At 37.3% G+C, this 13,801-nt stretch overlaps 1 protein-coding gene across 1 annotated transcript; it reads left to right on the plus strand.

Moving 5' to 3' along the window:
- Window positions 1-443: 443 nt before the first annotated feature.
- Window positions 444-4,551, plus strand: LOC108682630 (flap endonuclease 1-like). The gene is made up of 3 exons (XM_018171836.2): window positions 444-480; window positions 1,437-2,023; window positions 4,360-4,551. Exons 1-3 carry the CDS (start codon window positions 444-446, stop codon window positions 4,549-4,551), a joined length of 816 nt encoding a protein of 271 aa, XP_018027325.2.
- The last annotated feature ends 9,250 nt before the right edge of the window (window positions 4,552-13,801 follow it).

Here is a 13,801-nt window from a genome sequence, read left to right on the forward strand (position 1 = left end):
CTGCATTTATATTGCTTCTATCATTCATACCAAAGTCAAGGCTGCACGAACTTTCATAACTGTAAGCCTCGTGCAAGTTAAATGCTTAATTTTGTAATAGACCCTTCTCAAACTCGCCTGCGAACTCGTCTGCGGACTGAAAAGCAAAACTAACTTCTCGCTCAACCGAACTACTCATACGTCCTTCAAAACTGAAATGATCTGCTTGCAATTTGGAATATAGGTATTTATTATCATTGCCCTGTGATAGAAACAATTTCATATTTTAGCATTATTTCGTTTACAATTAAAACGAATAGAAGCAATTTTTATGCAGCCGAACAGCTCATAAGTCCTTCAAACCTGAACGGATCTGCATGAAATTTTGAATATAAAAACTACACCAGCGAAGCGGAAGGTCTAAATATTTAAAATTTCTCAAATCAATAGGCTAATCACCCATAATGGACGGGAAGTCTCAAGTGCGGGCTAGCGAAGCTGGTACGAAAAGAGTAGACGTTAGCATAACAACTCAAAGAGACCAAGAGACAATTGAGAGATAAGAGAAATGCTACGGAAACGGAGACACCCGTACAACAGGTAAGGCACAAGTCAGGTGCCAATTTCTCCACTAATTTACTAGAAAAAATGCTTCAGAAAATAATATGATCTATTTGTATCTGTTTTAGTTAGTATTGATACCGCCGACTGTGGAGTTTGATCGCGGTGAGGTAGTATAGTTTAGTTTGGCATACAATTGTTGCACGATACGATGAGTTTTTTGTGATGTTCAGTGGTTTGTTATGTTTGAAATGTTGCTTAATGATTGTCTACTGGTGCAAATAACTTTAGTTTTGAACCCTTATTCGTCAATGAGACTGTTATAGGGTTGAGAGATAGGAATTAGTAACGTCACAGCATGGACCGTGACGGATGGTAATAGGTAGTAATAAAGAGTGGCGGAAATTTACATTAATTAATAGAAATACTGATACTAAACTTGTTTTCTTTCTCAGTGTACCTAAACTCGCTTGCGGCTCTGAATATGTTGCAATTAATAAATGGACGAAACACAAGCTTGTTCCACTGTTCAGGCCAACTACGTAGTGCGTAGGTTTGTAATCTGAAAATGAGATGCTGAAAACATCTCACATAATTCCGTACATAATTAGGACAATATACATAAAATAGTTTTATATGTTACATAATAGTTTTATAAGTTTTACCGCTGTCTTCATGACCATTAATCCCCTAGAAGGTGATATGTCATGGCTCAGTTGCATAGTTCTGATTACTTCTAATCTAATTGATTTGAAAATTTTTATATTCCAGATGTTGTATGACTTCTGCGCGTAGAACTCGATGTTAATTACTTTATTTTTATTTCCAGGCGGGTGCTCCTGATGGAGAACAATTCATAGCTCCAATGCCCGCCAAATTCCGCCGCCATGTTTAAGTGAGACGACGCGGCTTCGTCGTGACTGAACCCATCGTGGAGGGGAAGAAGGTCAAGGCAGAGATTGTGCGCATCCTGCAACGCAATCAAATCAAGCATTTCCATCAGGTCGGGGTCTGGCCCGAGGCCTTCAAGTCCACAGTCTACATCGACAACTCTTTCGCTGCGCAGAAGAAGAGGTATCGACTCACGAACGAAAGCGACCGCGGTGTTGTGCACGGTGAAAAATACTTCTTTATGGATGGGGACGACTGCCGGCCGGTGATGAAGAATAAGAACCGAGATTTTATTGACGGCGTGACTTCATCATTTGATGAGTTAAGACTTGACGTTGGCCACCACATTGAACCCAACTATAATAAAAAGGCCGTCACTTATGTGATCACTTCGGAAGTAGATAATAATGGCGATGAAGAAAACAGTGACGATGAAGAAAACAGCGATGATGAAGAAAACAGTGACGATGAAGAAAACAGCGATGATGAAGAAAACAGTGACGATGAAGAAAGCGAAGACGATACAAGAGAAGAATACTCAAATATAAATGCTTCCTATTCCACGAACGTTAATACATTAACAGTTTTAGAGGCGAGTTCTAGGCGAGCCCAGGGCCGCCGCGCAGGAGGCGCAGCCTTCAGCTTAAGATCCTTCCGTCAGAGATATTGAGTCCTGCGTCGAGTGAACACATCAGGGGCTACTTAAAAACTCAGTCGTGAATTTTACAATATTTCAATGTTATAATATTTTTAGTGCGCCAAAAAGCTAAGGTTTCATTTCACGGATCATTTGATGTGATCATTTTTGTCATCAGCATCGACTAGGGCTTCATTCCTTCCATTAGGTGACCAATCTTGTCATAGGCTTAATGTTCTTCGTTTATTAACATTCTGTTGAGGATTATTCAGATTTCAGAATGCACTTTTTTATAATTGTCAAATATAAATAATTCAGTTTCTGATTTTCCGTCAAGCTCATCTTTCACTCTACAGTCGTGTAATGATTTTGTACGATGACATCGGGTGATTAAATAAAAAACATAACTAAAAACAATCTTTCTCTTGATTCCGCGTAAGCTAGAAGTTTCATCGTTTCATCAAATTTAACGTACTATTTGTCCAACTTTTATTGTTTCTATTATCAAATCGTTGTTATTGTCAAATTTATTTATGCTATAAATGAGGCGTCTGAAAGAAGATAACTTTCATTGATTTAAAGTTTCAATAAATTGCACCTGGTCCCAATAATGTTGGCTGCTGGATTGAGGCCTCGATCCATCAGGCCGGCTCCAGCTATGTTGGTCACAAGAATATTGTAGGGTAAACGACTCAAAACATAAGCATCCAATTAAATATATTATTCCATACCCGTTCAATTTCCACGCGTAAATTCTTTTAACTTGAAAAAGACTGTATTAAACACTCTGTATACAGAATGAAGCACCAGAGTCGTGAATTATAATTCTGCTCAACACAATCGTGAAGAAGTGTTCATAGAAATTTGTTCGAAAACAGTTGAGGGTAGGAAGTTTGATTAGGAAAATATGCGTCGAAAAACTTTTTTTAGAGACAACACTTCTAAAGAATCCAGTGTCTCCGGTGTTACACATCTACAATGAATTTCTAATTTTATTATGCAATATGAAAAAATTAATTTCTTAATTCTATTTTTTTAATAAAAAAATAAAATTTTCAAAATTATAAATTCTGTCAATTGATTCATGCATTGTCTCCAACTTTACACAAGTGTGCACAATTTCAGACCGATTGGAGAGGTAGAAGCGTGTTAAATATCGATTATAAGATTTATAGCAGACAGACAAACAAACAAACAAGAAGTGGAGTTAAAGAGAAGAGTTGCAAAAAATGAACAGTAATTTAAGGTCTACGTTCACTGGAAACTGACAGTAAATTCAAGAGGAGATATTGTTAATTATATTAATTTACAGCTTACAGCATAGAGAAAAAACAATATTGTACGCGAATAGTACGTTTTAAATTTCTTTGAATACTCGGTTTGTGACAACTTGACTTGACTTGACTTGACAAGTTAGACGCTTGATGCCTTTCTCAGAGACCTGTTCGTCTCTCCGAGACTATACTAACTTTGTAATATTAGCAAAATTCGGGGGCGGCTGGGTTGCAAAAAAAAGTTAGCGTCTAGTTCTGGCATGATGGAGCATAGAGAGTAGGCAGATGAAGCCAATGTTTATCGAGGCGACTCTTGAAAGTATCCACAGATGGTGCTTTGACGACATTCTCTGGCAAGCTGTTCCAGTTTGTGACAATGCGCTGAGAGAAAAAGTTACCTCTAATGTTCAGTCTGAAGTGGCTCTTTTGGATTTTTAGAGAATTTCCGTGGAGGTCTCTCGCTGTAGCCATCGCAAAACTTGGGCGTGAGACATCATATAGTAGCCATATAGGTATTTATAAACCTCAATCATATCGCATCTCAGCCGGCGGTGTTCCAAGCATGGTAACTTCAACGTCTTGAGCCTATCTGAGTAGGGCTTGTCTTTTAGTGATGCCAAGAGTTTTGTTGCTCGCCTCGATCTGGACGTCTTCTATATCACTACATAGAGTCTTGTGTGCTGGTTGCCACACGCAGTGCCCGTACTCAAGAAGTGGGCGTACCAAGCTCTTAAACAGTTGAACGAATGTCTTTTCGGTTAGGTGATCAAAGGTTCTGCGAATGATGCCGACGACTTTGTTTGCCTTTGCTGAGCACTGAGCGACATGCTCCTTGAAGGATAGCTTATCGTCTATTATCACTCCCAGATCCCTCTCCACTTCACCCACCGCTAATTCCAGTCTCTCATCTTGTTTATTCATATAGTAAGTGCCTCGGGACTTCTGCCTGCCTAGTTTGATCACACTACACTTCTCAGGATGAAATTTCAGTAGCCACCTATTTGACCATGCCTGCAGATGATCAATGTCCCTTTGGAGGTTGTTGATGCCGTCTACCTTGTCTGTTCTTGCGAAGAGTTTTGTGTCGTCTGCAAACATTCTTACGTTGCTACGTACGCCATCTGGAAGATCGTTAATGAACATTACGAACAAAATTGGTCCCAACACAGACCCCTGGGGAATCCCGCTCGTTACATCGGCTTCCTGTGATTTCGCTCCATTAACGATCACTGTCTGCTTTCTGTCTGACAAAAAGTTGTGAATCCAAGCAAGTACGTTTCCTCTGATGCCCAATGCTGATACTTTCGCAAGCAATCTTCGATGAGGGACACTATCAAACGCCTTTTGATAATCCATGTATATTACATCCACTGTTCCGCCCTCGTCAACAGTGCTTGACCAAATGTCCATGACGTCTAGTAGTTGGGTCACGCAGGAACGTCTAGGTACAAAACCATGCTGATGTTTGCTAAGTAGGTTATTCTGCACCAAGTGTTTCAGGACCTGCTCCCTAACCACTTTGCACAGGATGCACGTTAAACTTACAGGGCGGTAGTTGTTTGCTGCTGCTCTGCTTCCCTTCTTGAACACCGGAGTTACCGCTGCCTTCTTCCAATCTGCAGGAATCTGTCCTTTTTCTAGTGAAAGTTTGAATAGGCATGACACTGGTTCCGCAAGTTCATCTGCTGCAGTCGCTAGTACGATAGGAGGGATTCCATCTGGTCCTGATGCCTTGCCAACATGGAGGCCAGCAAGCTGTTTTCTGACTTTATCCAAAGTAACTTCAAAGTTTAACAATTCTTTCTCAAACAAAGCCTCAGCTGGCTCGGGGATTGTGTCCCCAACTTCCTGCGTAAAAATGATCTGAAAGAAATCATTTAGTAGATTGGCTTTTTCCTGGTCATTTTCTGTTTTTCTTCCGTCTTCCTTGATTAGGTCGGCTACTCCACTACGACTCTTGGTTTTGGATTTGACGTACTGCCAGAACGCCTTTGGGTTGGTTACATAGGTAATGTAGCCAATTACCATCTTTATCATAAACATAAACCATGTTCTCTATTCTACTCATCTTCTCTTTCAATCTTTACCTACTTTTTCTGTACTTCTTTTGTTTTCCTTTTATTATTATTCCTGTTGCTATATTGGGCTATTGGGGTTTGCATTTGCCCTGGGTTTGTTTTTTCACTATATTGACTATAAGACTATAAGAGACACTTTTTTGTTTTTTGTTGATAAGTTCTTACCATGAAAGATTTCATTAACTAGTTTTGGCTCATTTTAAAGGTCTTTGCGACTTGCATGGGCTATTGAATGGCATCTCCGAAAAAATTCCATATGCTATACATAAGGTGCCAGATGCAAAATAAAAGCATCCTGAATTACCCCTGAGAATGGGGTAATTCTGGAGGCTTGAAGTTGAATTGAAATTTAATTTAAAAATGTTTCAAGCATACTGAATCTGAGTGCAGGCAGAGTGTACTTATCCATGAGACCATTACCATCAAATGGGTTAATAAGGGACAGTTTTGGGTTTTTATCATTAATAACTTCTTACCTTTAAACATTTCATAACTAAGTTTGGGCTCATTTTAAAGCTCTTTGCAATAGCTATTGAATGGCATCTCCAAAAAATTCCATATGCTATTGCCTATTCATAAGGTGCCAGATGGAAAATAAAAGCCTCCATAATCTCCCTTGGGAACGGGGTAATCCGGGACACTTGAAATAAACTCAATTTTAAAATGTTTGAAGCATGCAAAGTGTACTCATCCATTACTAAGTCTAAAAGGACTCTGAAGTCCTCCTCTTCCTTTGTAGATGATGTAGATGTAGAATAAATAACATTTTCTGTGTTTTTACTTGTTTTTCCATTGCTGATATGATAATGATATTACCATATCCATACATAACTGTATTATTGATGTGATATTGCCGTTCCCATGGACAAGCCATTGTGCATTTACAATGACCTTGTCCACTGCAAGCTTCACATCAGCAGCCATGTATAATTTCTTCTGTATCTGTAAGCTTGCAGGACGGCTTGTAATTTCACACCATTTTAATTGGGTCAAGTGAATTTGCTATAACAAAAAAAGGTCATAAAAACATACCTGATATTTTAATGCCAACCATAATATTTTTGGAGAAATAAATCTTAGTTTAGAATAATTACTTTTCATGCTATGTTACCTGGTGTAAAATTCTATCTATGACATTCTATGCACAGTTTTGTGATGACCAATGATACATTAATTTCATAAATCAAATTTGAATGCCACTACCTGTGTGCAATTTTGATGCAAGTAAAATTTTTTAATACAGTGAATATTTTTTTTGCTACAGACCTTAGCAGAGTTACCTACTTTTCCAAAGTCTCACTTTTCACACTTTTTTCAGGGATTTTGTAGAGGTAGTAAATGTATGATTTCTTAATTTGCTTTATGCTACATAGATAGTAAAAATGTTGAACTTTATGCGATTATTTTTGTTTTGAAATATTTGGATTAGTTTAGCTGCCACAACACTTCTACGAAATGTGGGATGCCTGTCCCAATTTACTCTGCCCGTCCCTTATTACCCAGTTTGACCGTACTAACAGTCCTCCAAAGTCTTCCTCTTCCTATGTAGATGATGTAGATTTGGAATAAATGATATTTTCTGTGATTTGTAATGTTTTTCTTTTATTGATAGCATTGACAATGACCTTTTCCACTGCAAGCTTCATATCAGCAGGCATATAGCATTTCTTCTGTATCCGTACTCTAACAGTGCTGGGCTTGTAATTTTGCACCATTTTAATTGAGTCAAGTGACTTCACTATAAGAAAAAAAATCTTAAAAATCATACCTGAAACAGAATGGAAGTATATTTTGGTGAAAACCATCATATTTTTTGGAGAAATTCATAATAGTTTAGGTCAATTATTTTCAATTCTATGTTGCCAGTGGACAATTCTATCTATGTCAATATAGGCACAATTTTGTGATGACCAATGATGCATTAACTTTTTGTTAAGTGAAATTTCTTGCTGAGTGAGGTGAATGTAATCAAAATTATTTATTGTTGAGTTTTTTTGTTAAATGGAGCCTTTGTTAACCAAGGTTCTACTATAAACGCGTTTTTAGGGGTGCCCAATATTACTCTGGGGGGTGTCCTTTTTTACCCTGTCTTGCGGAAATGGCATCCATTTTGTTTTGGATTGATGTACAAAAATTCTGTCAATGAAATTGCAAAGCCAACAAATGGCTGCAACTTTTTTCAAGCAACATTTTTTGATATGGCAAATATTTTTTTCACTACCCACCTTAGCAGATGTAGGTACCTTTTTGAAACATCACTTCTCACCATTTTTTAGTGATTTCTCAGAGCGAGTAAATGTATGATTTATTAACTTCCTTTATGCTTCATAGATAAACAAAATGTTGAAATTTATGCCACTCTTTTTAGTTTTGTAATATTTCAATTTGTTTTAATGCTATACATAACAGCCATGGCAAGGACTGTCCCGATTTACCTCATTTCATGGTATATATCCAAAGCTTTTTACAACCTCATAAGGATTGTTGTTAGATTAAAAATGTTATTAAGAAGTAAAATAACTACACAACCTGCCTTTTGATCTACCAACATGACAAAATCTTATTGACTGAAAACTTAAATTTCTGCCAGCCATTCTCTGGGGCCGGATTATCAAAACTTCGTAACTTTTTGTACTTACGACAAAAAAGTTCTGTGGTACGTAAATACACCCTAATTTTGGCATTATCAAAACTTTCGTATGCAAGTCTGAGCTAAAAGCCTAAATTTTTTTCCCGCGCAAATTTTTCCCTCACAAATGTTATTATAATACCACCGCTAGTATTACGTTGCCATAGCAACGCCACTCGTAAGTCGATTTTGCGTACCTACGAAGTTTTGATAATACGGCCCCAGGTCATTAACCTGTTAACTTTGAAGTTGTACCACAGAATGTATTTCTCCAGGAAGTAGTTGTGCATAACTCAGGGTTGCCAGATGGCCTAAAAACGGCCCATTCCACAGACAACAAAGGCCTATAACTCAATATATACTAGTATATTTGTAGGTTCTGGTATATATATTCCATTTCATTTTCTTTTGTTCCAGTTTTTCAAATTTAATTAGGAAGTATCACTATCATAAATTTTTCCTGGACAATGCATTGAAAAAACTAAATTGCAGCATTTATCTGGAAAAAATGGCTGTCTGGCAACCCTGTTTCAAAATGGTACAAAAACTGAAATAACAATACATGATGAAGCAATGACAGTCAATGTGTTAAGCAACCTGATTTAAAAATTATTCAGCCCCTTGAATTGTCTCATATGCTTCTATTTGATGTGTGCCTAAAGCATTGAGTGATAAATACAGTGTAAGAGAGTGAATTTGGAAGTTTAATCATTAGTCTTGGAATTTGTCCAGGACATACTGGCACATAATAATATTAATAATAATAATAATAGTGGTTTCAGTGTTTATTAGGTCATAGGGCTGTTGCCAATTCTTAACATAGCAGAACATTCACAGCTTGATGCATTCTTGAACACACAACAACTTGCTGCTCCAATTCTGCTTTGCTTAAACGCCCAGCCTCCTTGCTAATTCTGACCAGAAACTAGTGCACAGAGCTGGGATCAAACCCCCCACCTCTCTGCTCCAATCCTGGCACTCTCTACTGTAACCACTGGGCAGTGTAACCACATTTATGTCTTATTTAAAATATTTTAAGACTTTACTTCGAATAAATTTTATCAAACGTGTGACAAAATAGCGTCATTCTCTATATTTTACAGTGTACTAGAAACAAAATGGTTAATAAAAAATCACCACCTATCGTAAATTTGCGTATTCTATTGTAATGAAAAATGAGTTTGTCACCATCTGATTGGAAGGTTAGGCAAATGAGCGATATGTTGATTATAGTACGTATTGTTGTTGTTCAACACTGCATTTTCAAACATAGCTAGAACTTTGCTGTTGAAGTAAAAATTTGCTACCATGCCACACAAGGAAATGTATTCACAAAACAATAAATTTTCAGTCATCTTTTGTTTATCATCCATCATCAAACCCAGAATTGCCATATATATTCAAGGAAGTAAAAGTCACTTTCTCTAAAAGCTGTTGCTACCAAATCTTGCAGTTTAATTTATTTAGTCAGTTAAACAATTTGTTGCTGCTTTTTTTATTCAATTTAAAATTGCATTCAGATTAACTTGTCTTGCATAGTTATTGAAGGATATATTATTACTGCAAGTGTTTCTGAAGAATCCATCTCATTAATCTCTTGGCATACAGTATAAAAGAGCGCAGCGTTGTTCTGCACCAGCTCTCAGATGCTGCAGTCAGGAGTGGCTGGTGCCCTGAGCAGAGCCTCATTCAAGCAGCAACTGACGTGTGCAAACTCGAGCCTGAAGGTATGCTTCACAACTGGTGCTTGCAAGTCTATTTTATTTGTCAATTGAGATATTGTTAAACTTTTCAGCATTTCTGATTATATTAAATTGTATACAATTGTTAACCTAAATCCCTTAAAGATAGTTTTACTCAATTATAATGTTCATATTATTTCCTGCCAGTATCATCATGCTAATAATAATTCCTGTATGTATTACATACAGTAATGGAGGGCAGCACTCCCAGCTCGTCTCCACCCCCTGACATGACAGTTTACATCAAAGAGGAGCCTGAAGATGAGGGAGAGGACATAACTGTGAAGGATGAACCACTTTGCAGTGAAGAATATGAGGTGATCTTTTTAACAAGATTGAGTTCCAATAAATTGTTAAGGAATTGAAATGTTGGTGCTGACTGATCATGTGGCTGCAGTGGCTTTGCTGCAAAAATTGCACCTCAACTTTCATCAGGTCTTATGTTTATTACAGTTGAAAAATATTCTTCACTTAGGAGCCTCAATTTTTGTGTTCTCCTATCCAAAATTAATTCCAAGATAAAATATCTGCCTGTTGAATCCACGGTTGTCCCAAATATTCTATTGAAGGTTTGAAATGAACATGAACTTCTGTGGCAATATGCTCCCACCAAGCAATGCATGTAGCAATGCTGTTCATTTCTTGTGTCTCTTGTTCTTTCAGGGTTTATGTCTCTGTGAGATGTGAAATTAGTGTCACATTCTGATCTAAAATGAACATGAATGCACACTAGTATTGAAATGTTGTCTAGTGCATGACTTGAGAAATTTTTTTGTATATGTACTCTGATACAAGTTTTATACTGAGTAATGAGTATACTCTCATATCATTCACATTTCAATTGCCTAGGTGATTTCCCTTTCATTGAAATTATTCTACTACAATTGATAATAATTAAAGTTTTTTCCAAGAAAAGTATGTGGAAGACAACAAAGATTGTATTAAACTAAAAAATATTTAAATGCTAAGTTAATTTTTGTTCACTGCACAATATGAAAGAATCACATTCTGCTTCCCATATTCAGGATGCCATGCTTTGCGATGCCCCGGCCACCATTGGTCAGGATGTGATGCCAGTTTTTCCTGGAAACAAGGAAGAAAAGATGTCTGCCACTGAGGAAAATATTTCTCCAGTGCCCAATGGAGCAGCTTTAGTCCAGGAAGTTCTTTCTGATCAGCCTGTGTCTGAGTTCAAGTCATCCAACTTGGCCAACAATGACCATACAAGATTAGCAAAGAAATTACCCAAGGTTCCCTCATCCACTGATTTAATACATACAGATGTTCCTTTTAAGGCCCATCAAATTGCCAAACAAGATTTTCAAGCTGTATTAAAATGCAAATTATGCAACTATGTTGCAAATAGAAAAAACAATCTCAATAGTCACATGTTTTCTAAACATGGTTTGGGGAGAGGATTCGAATGCAAGTTGTGTGACTATGCCGCTGCCATGAAAAATCGTCTTAAAGTTCATCTGTTCACTAAACATGGTTTGGGAAAAGGATTGAAATGCAAGTTGTGTGATTACGTAGCTGGCAGAGAGCGCTATCTCAATACGCATATGTTTTCCAAACATGGTATAGGGAGTGGTGTGAAATGTGACCTATGTGACTATGTTGTGGCTAAAAAAGACCATCTCAAACATCACCTTTTTTCTAAACATGGTTTGGGTATGGAAAACAATTGTAAGTTGTGTGATTATGTTACTATAAGCAAGTCTCTCCTCACTATGCACCTTATTTCAAAGCATGGTTTTGGGGAGGGGTTAAAATGCAACTTATGTGATTATTCTACTCGTCAAAAATATTCTTTAAATATGCACATGTTCTCTAAACATGGTTTAGGGAAAGGATTCAAATGCAAGTTGTGTGATTATAGCAACTTCAGAAAATATGTTCTTGATGTGCACATGTTTTCTAAACACGGTTTAGGGAAAGGCTTCAGATGTCAGTTCTGTGATTATGTTGCTGGTAAAAAATGGTCTCTAACAAAGCACCTGAAATCTAAACATGTTTTGGCTTAGGAAAGATCACTTAGTAAAAGTTGTGCTACAATGTCTGCTAACAATCTAATCTAAACTTTACTGAGGGGTTTTAGGAAAACTCAGTTTGTTTGTGTATGCTCAGTTGAAAAATATATCAAATGCATTCAGATTTGTGACAATTATTTAGTGAAAGGATTCCATATTGAGTTTATTTACAATGTCACAGTCAAATTTGAATGAGTTGCCCAATCCATACACCAGCCACGTCAAGAAATCACGAGGTCTTGATGCTAAGTAGTCCGGTCTGTCTCCTCATTATTTTTTTCTCATTATATAGGCTCTAAATGGGATAATATGTGACAGTATTGTACATAAATTTTACATTTAATAGAGTTGGTAATATAATATTTATGTCTTCGTGTATAAATGAGTGTTGGCTGATGGGCCTTTCGAGTGATAAACTTGTTGGTGGCAATGATGTGATCTGCTGCTATAATTACTGCATTGGTGGATTGAACATAAAATTCACCTGCTAAAATTCAGACTGTTGTGAGGAGGTCAGGTTTGTGATATTGCTTACCAAATGTAAATTTTGGGCATAATATTTGTATTAAAACTTCCACAACAGAGGCTATGAGAGATTTTGTGTTGATTTGAGCTTGCTTTTGTCGTCTCCATTGATGACAGAAATGGCATCCGCTAGTTTGAAAGAGTTGTTGTGGAATGCACTAAAATCTCTTTAAGGTCTATTTACTGCACTTACTATTTCCCTGAAAAAGATTTTCCAATACCTTTAACCCTTTTACATTAGTAGCACGTGCTTGAAGGCAGCATTTAATTTATGATTTAGTATACATGCTGTGGATTGGAGAACTCTAACATACCTGAGCAGGAAACTCAAATGACAATTTGACTGCTCATCAGCAGTCACCATAGTTGCATTGCACAAAGTCACCATAGCAGTCACCAACCGCCATAAAATTGCATTGATTGCTTTCTGAACATCTTAGTTTCTTTGCATCAGTGAGGATGACATAGAAGGTATGGGCTAAGCAAGTCAATATGAGGACATTCCAACTTACCTAGACCCCATTATTTCTTCGTGTTGGTGGTACTGCTGTACAAATAACCTGCTCTTCATTGGTCCAAGATGTACAATTTATTTTATGGTGCCAACTTCTTTTGTTTTATGTAATCTCCGGGAAGATCTGCAGCACCTGCAGCAACTCTCTTCAAAAATATGAAAGCTCAATAGTCACAAAATTAATCATCTTATTACTTTAAATTTTGCACTATCTGGCTCATCTATTACCATTGTAATACGGTAGAGTTAATCTTCAAACATTTTTTAGTAAGAATTATCTTAGTCTCCAAAAATATTTTTCTAACTAGATTTGTTCAAGGGACATTTAAATGAATGTATTATAAAATGTTTCATTGCAGGGCAGTATAATGCTGTAAATGTAGTAATATTGTTAACATACTTTGTCAAGTAAAGAATAAAATGCTAATGTGATGTGTTTATTATTAGTTTTTTTGCATTTAAAGCTGCTAATTTTTTACCTGTTCTTTAGGTGAAGATTAATTTGTTATTTTTTTAAAATAAATTGGAGAACTGACTGCAGAATTGGCCATGTAATTCTCCTTTTGATGGCCGTGTCATGAATTTGACTGCAATTTCTCATGATGAATTTAAGATCATTGAAGGATTTATGAGCTTCAGAAGGATCTTAAAGTATCACATTTACCCAAACTTGTACCAACAGAAGTGCACGTAGGAAGTTTTTTGCCACTTCGTTGCCTGAGTGTACTAGTAGGTAGAGTGTACTGAGCAATGCAATCGCTGCCTTTATCTCTTTATTTTATTGTCCCTTACGTGCACGGTGCCTGGGACCCCCACATGCGCGGTGCCTGGGACCCCCACGTGCACGGGGTCTGGGACCCCACGTGCGCGGGGTCTGGGACCCCCACGTGCGCGGGGTCCAGGACACCCACGTGCGCGGGGTTTGGGGCCCCACGTGCACG

The sequence above is a fragment of the Hyalella azteca genome, unplaced genomic scaffold (genome assembly GCF_000764305.2).
Source record: "Hyalella azteca isolate HAZT.00-mixed unplaced genomic scaffold, Hazt_2.0.2 contig8436, whole genome shotgun sequence".
In the NCBI taxonomy this organism is placed as follows: domain Eukaryota; kingdom Metazoa; phylum Arthropoda; class Malacostraca; order Amphipoda; family Hyalellidae; genus Hyalella; species Hyalella azteca.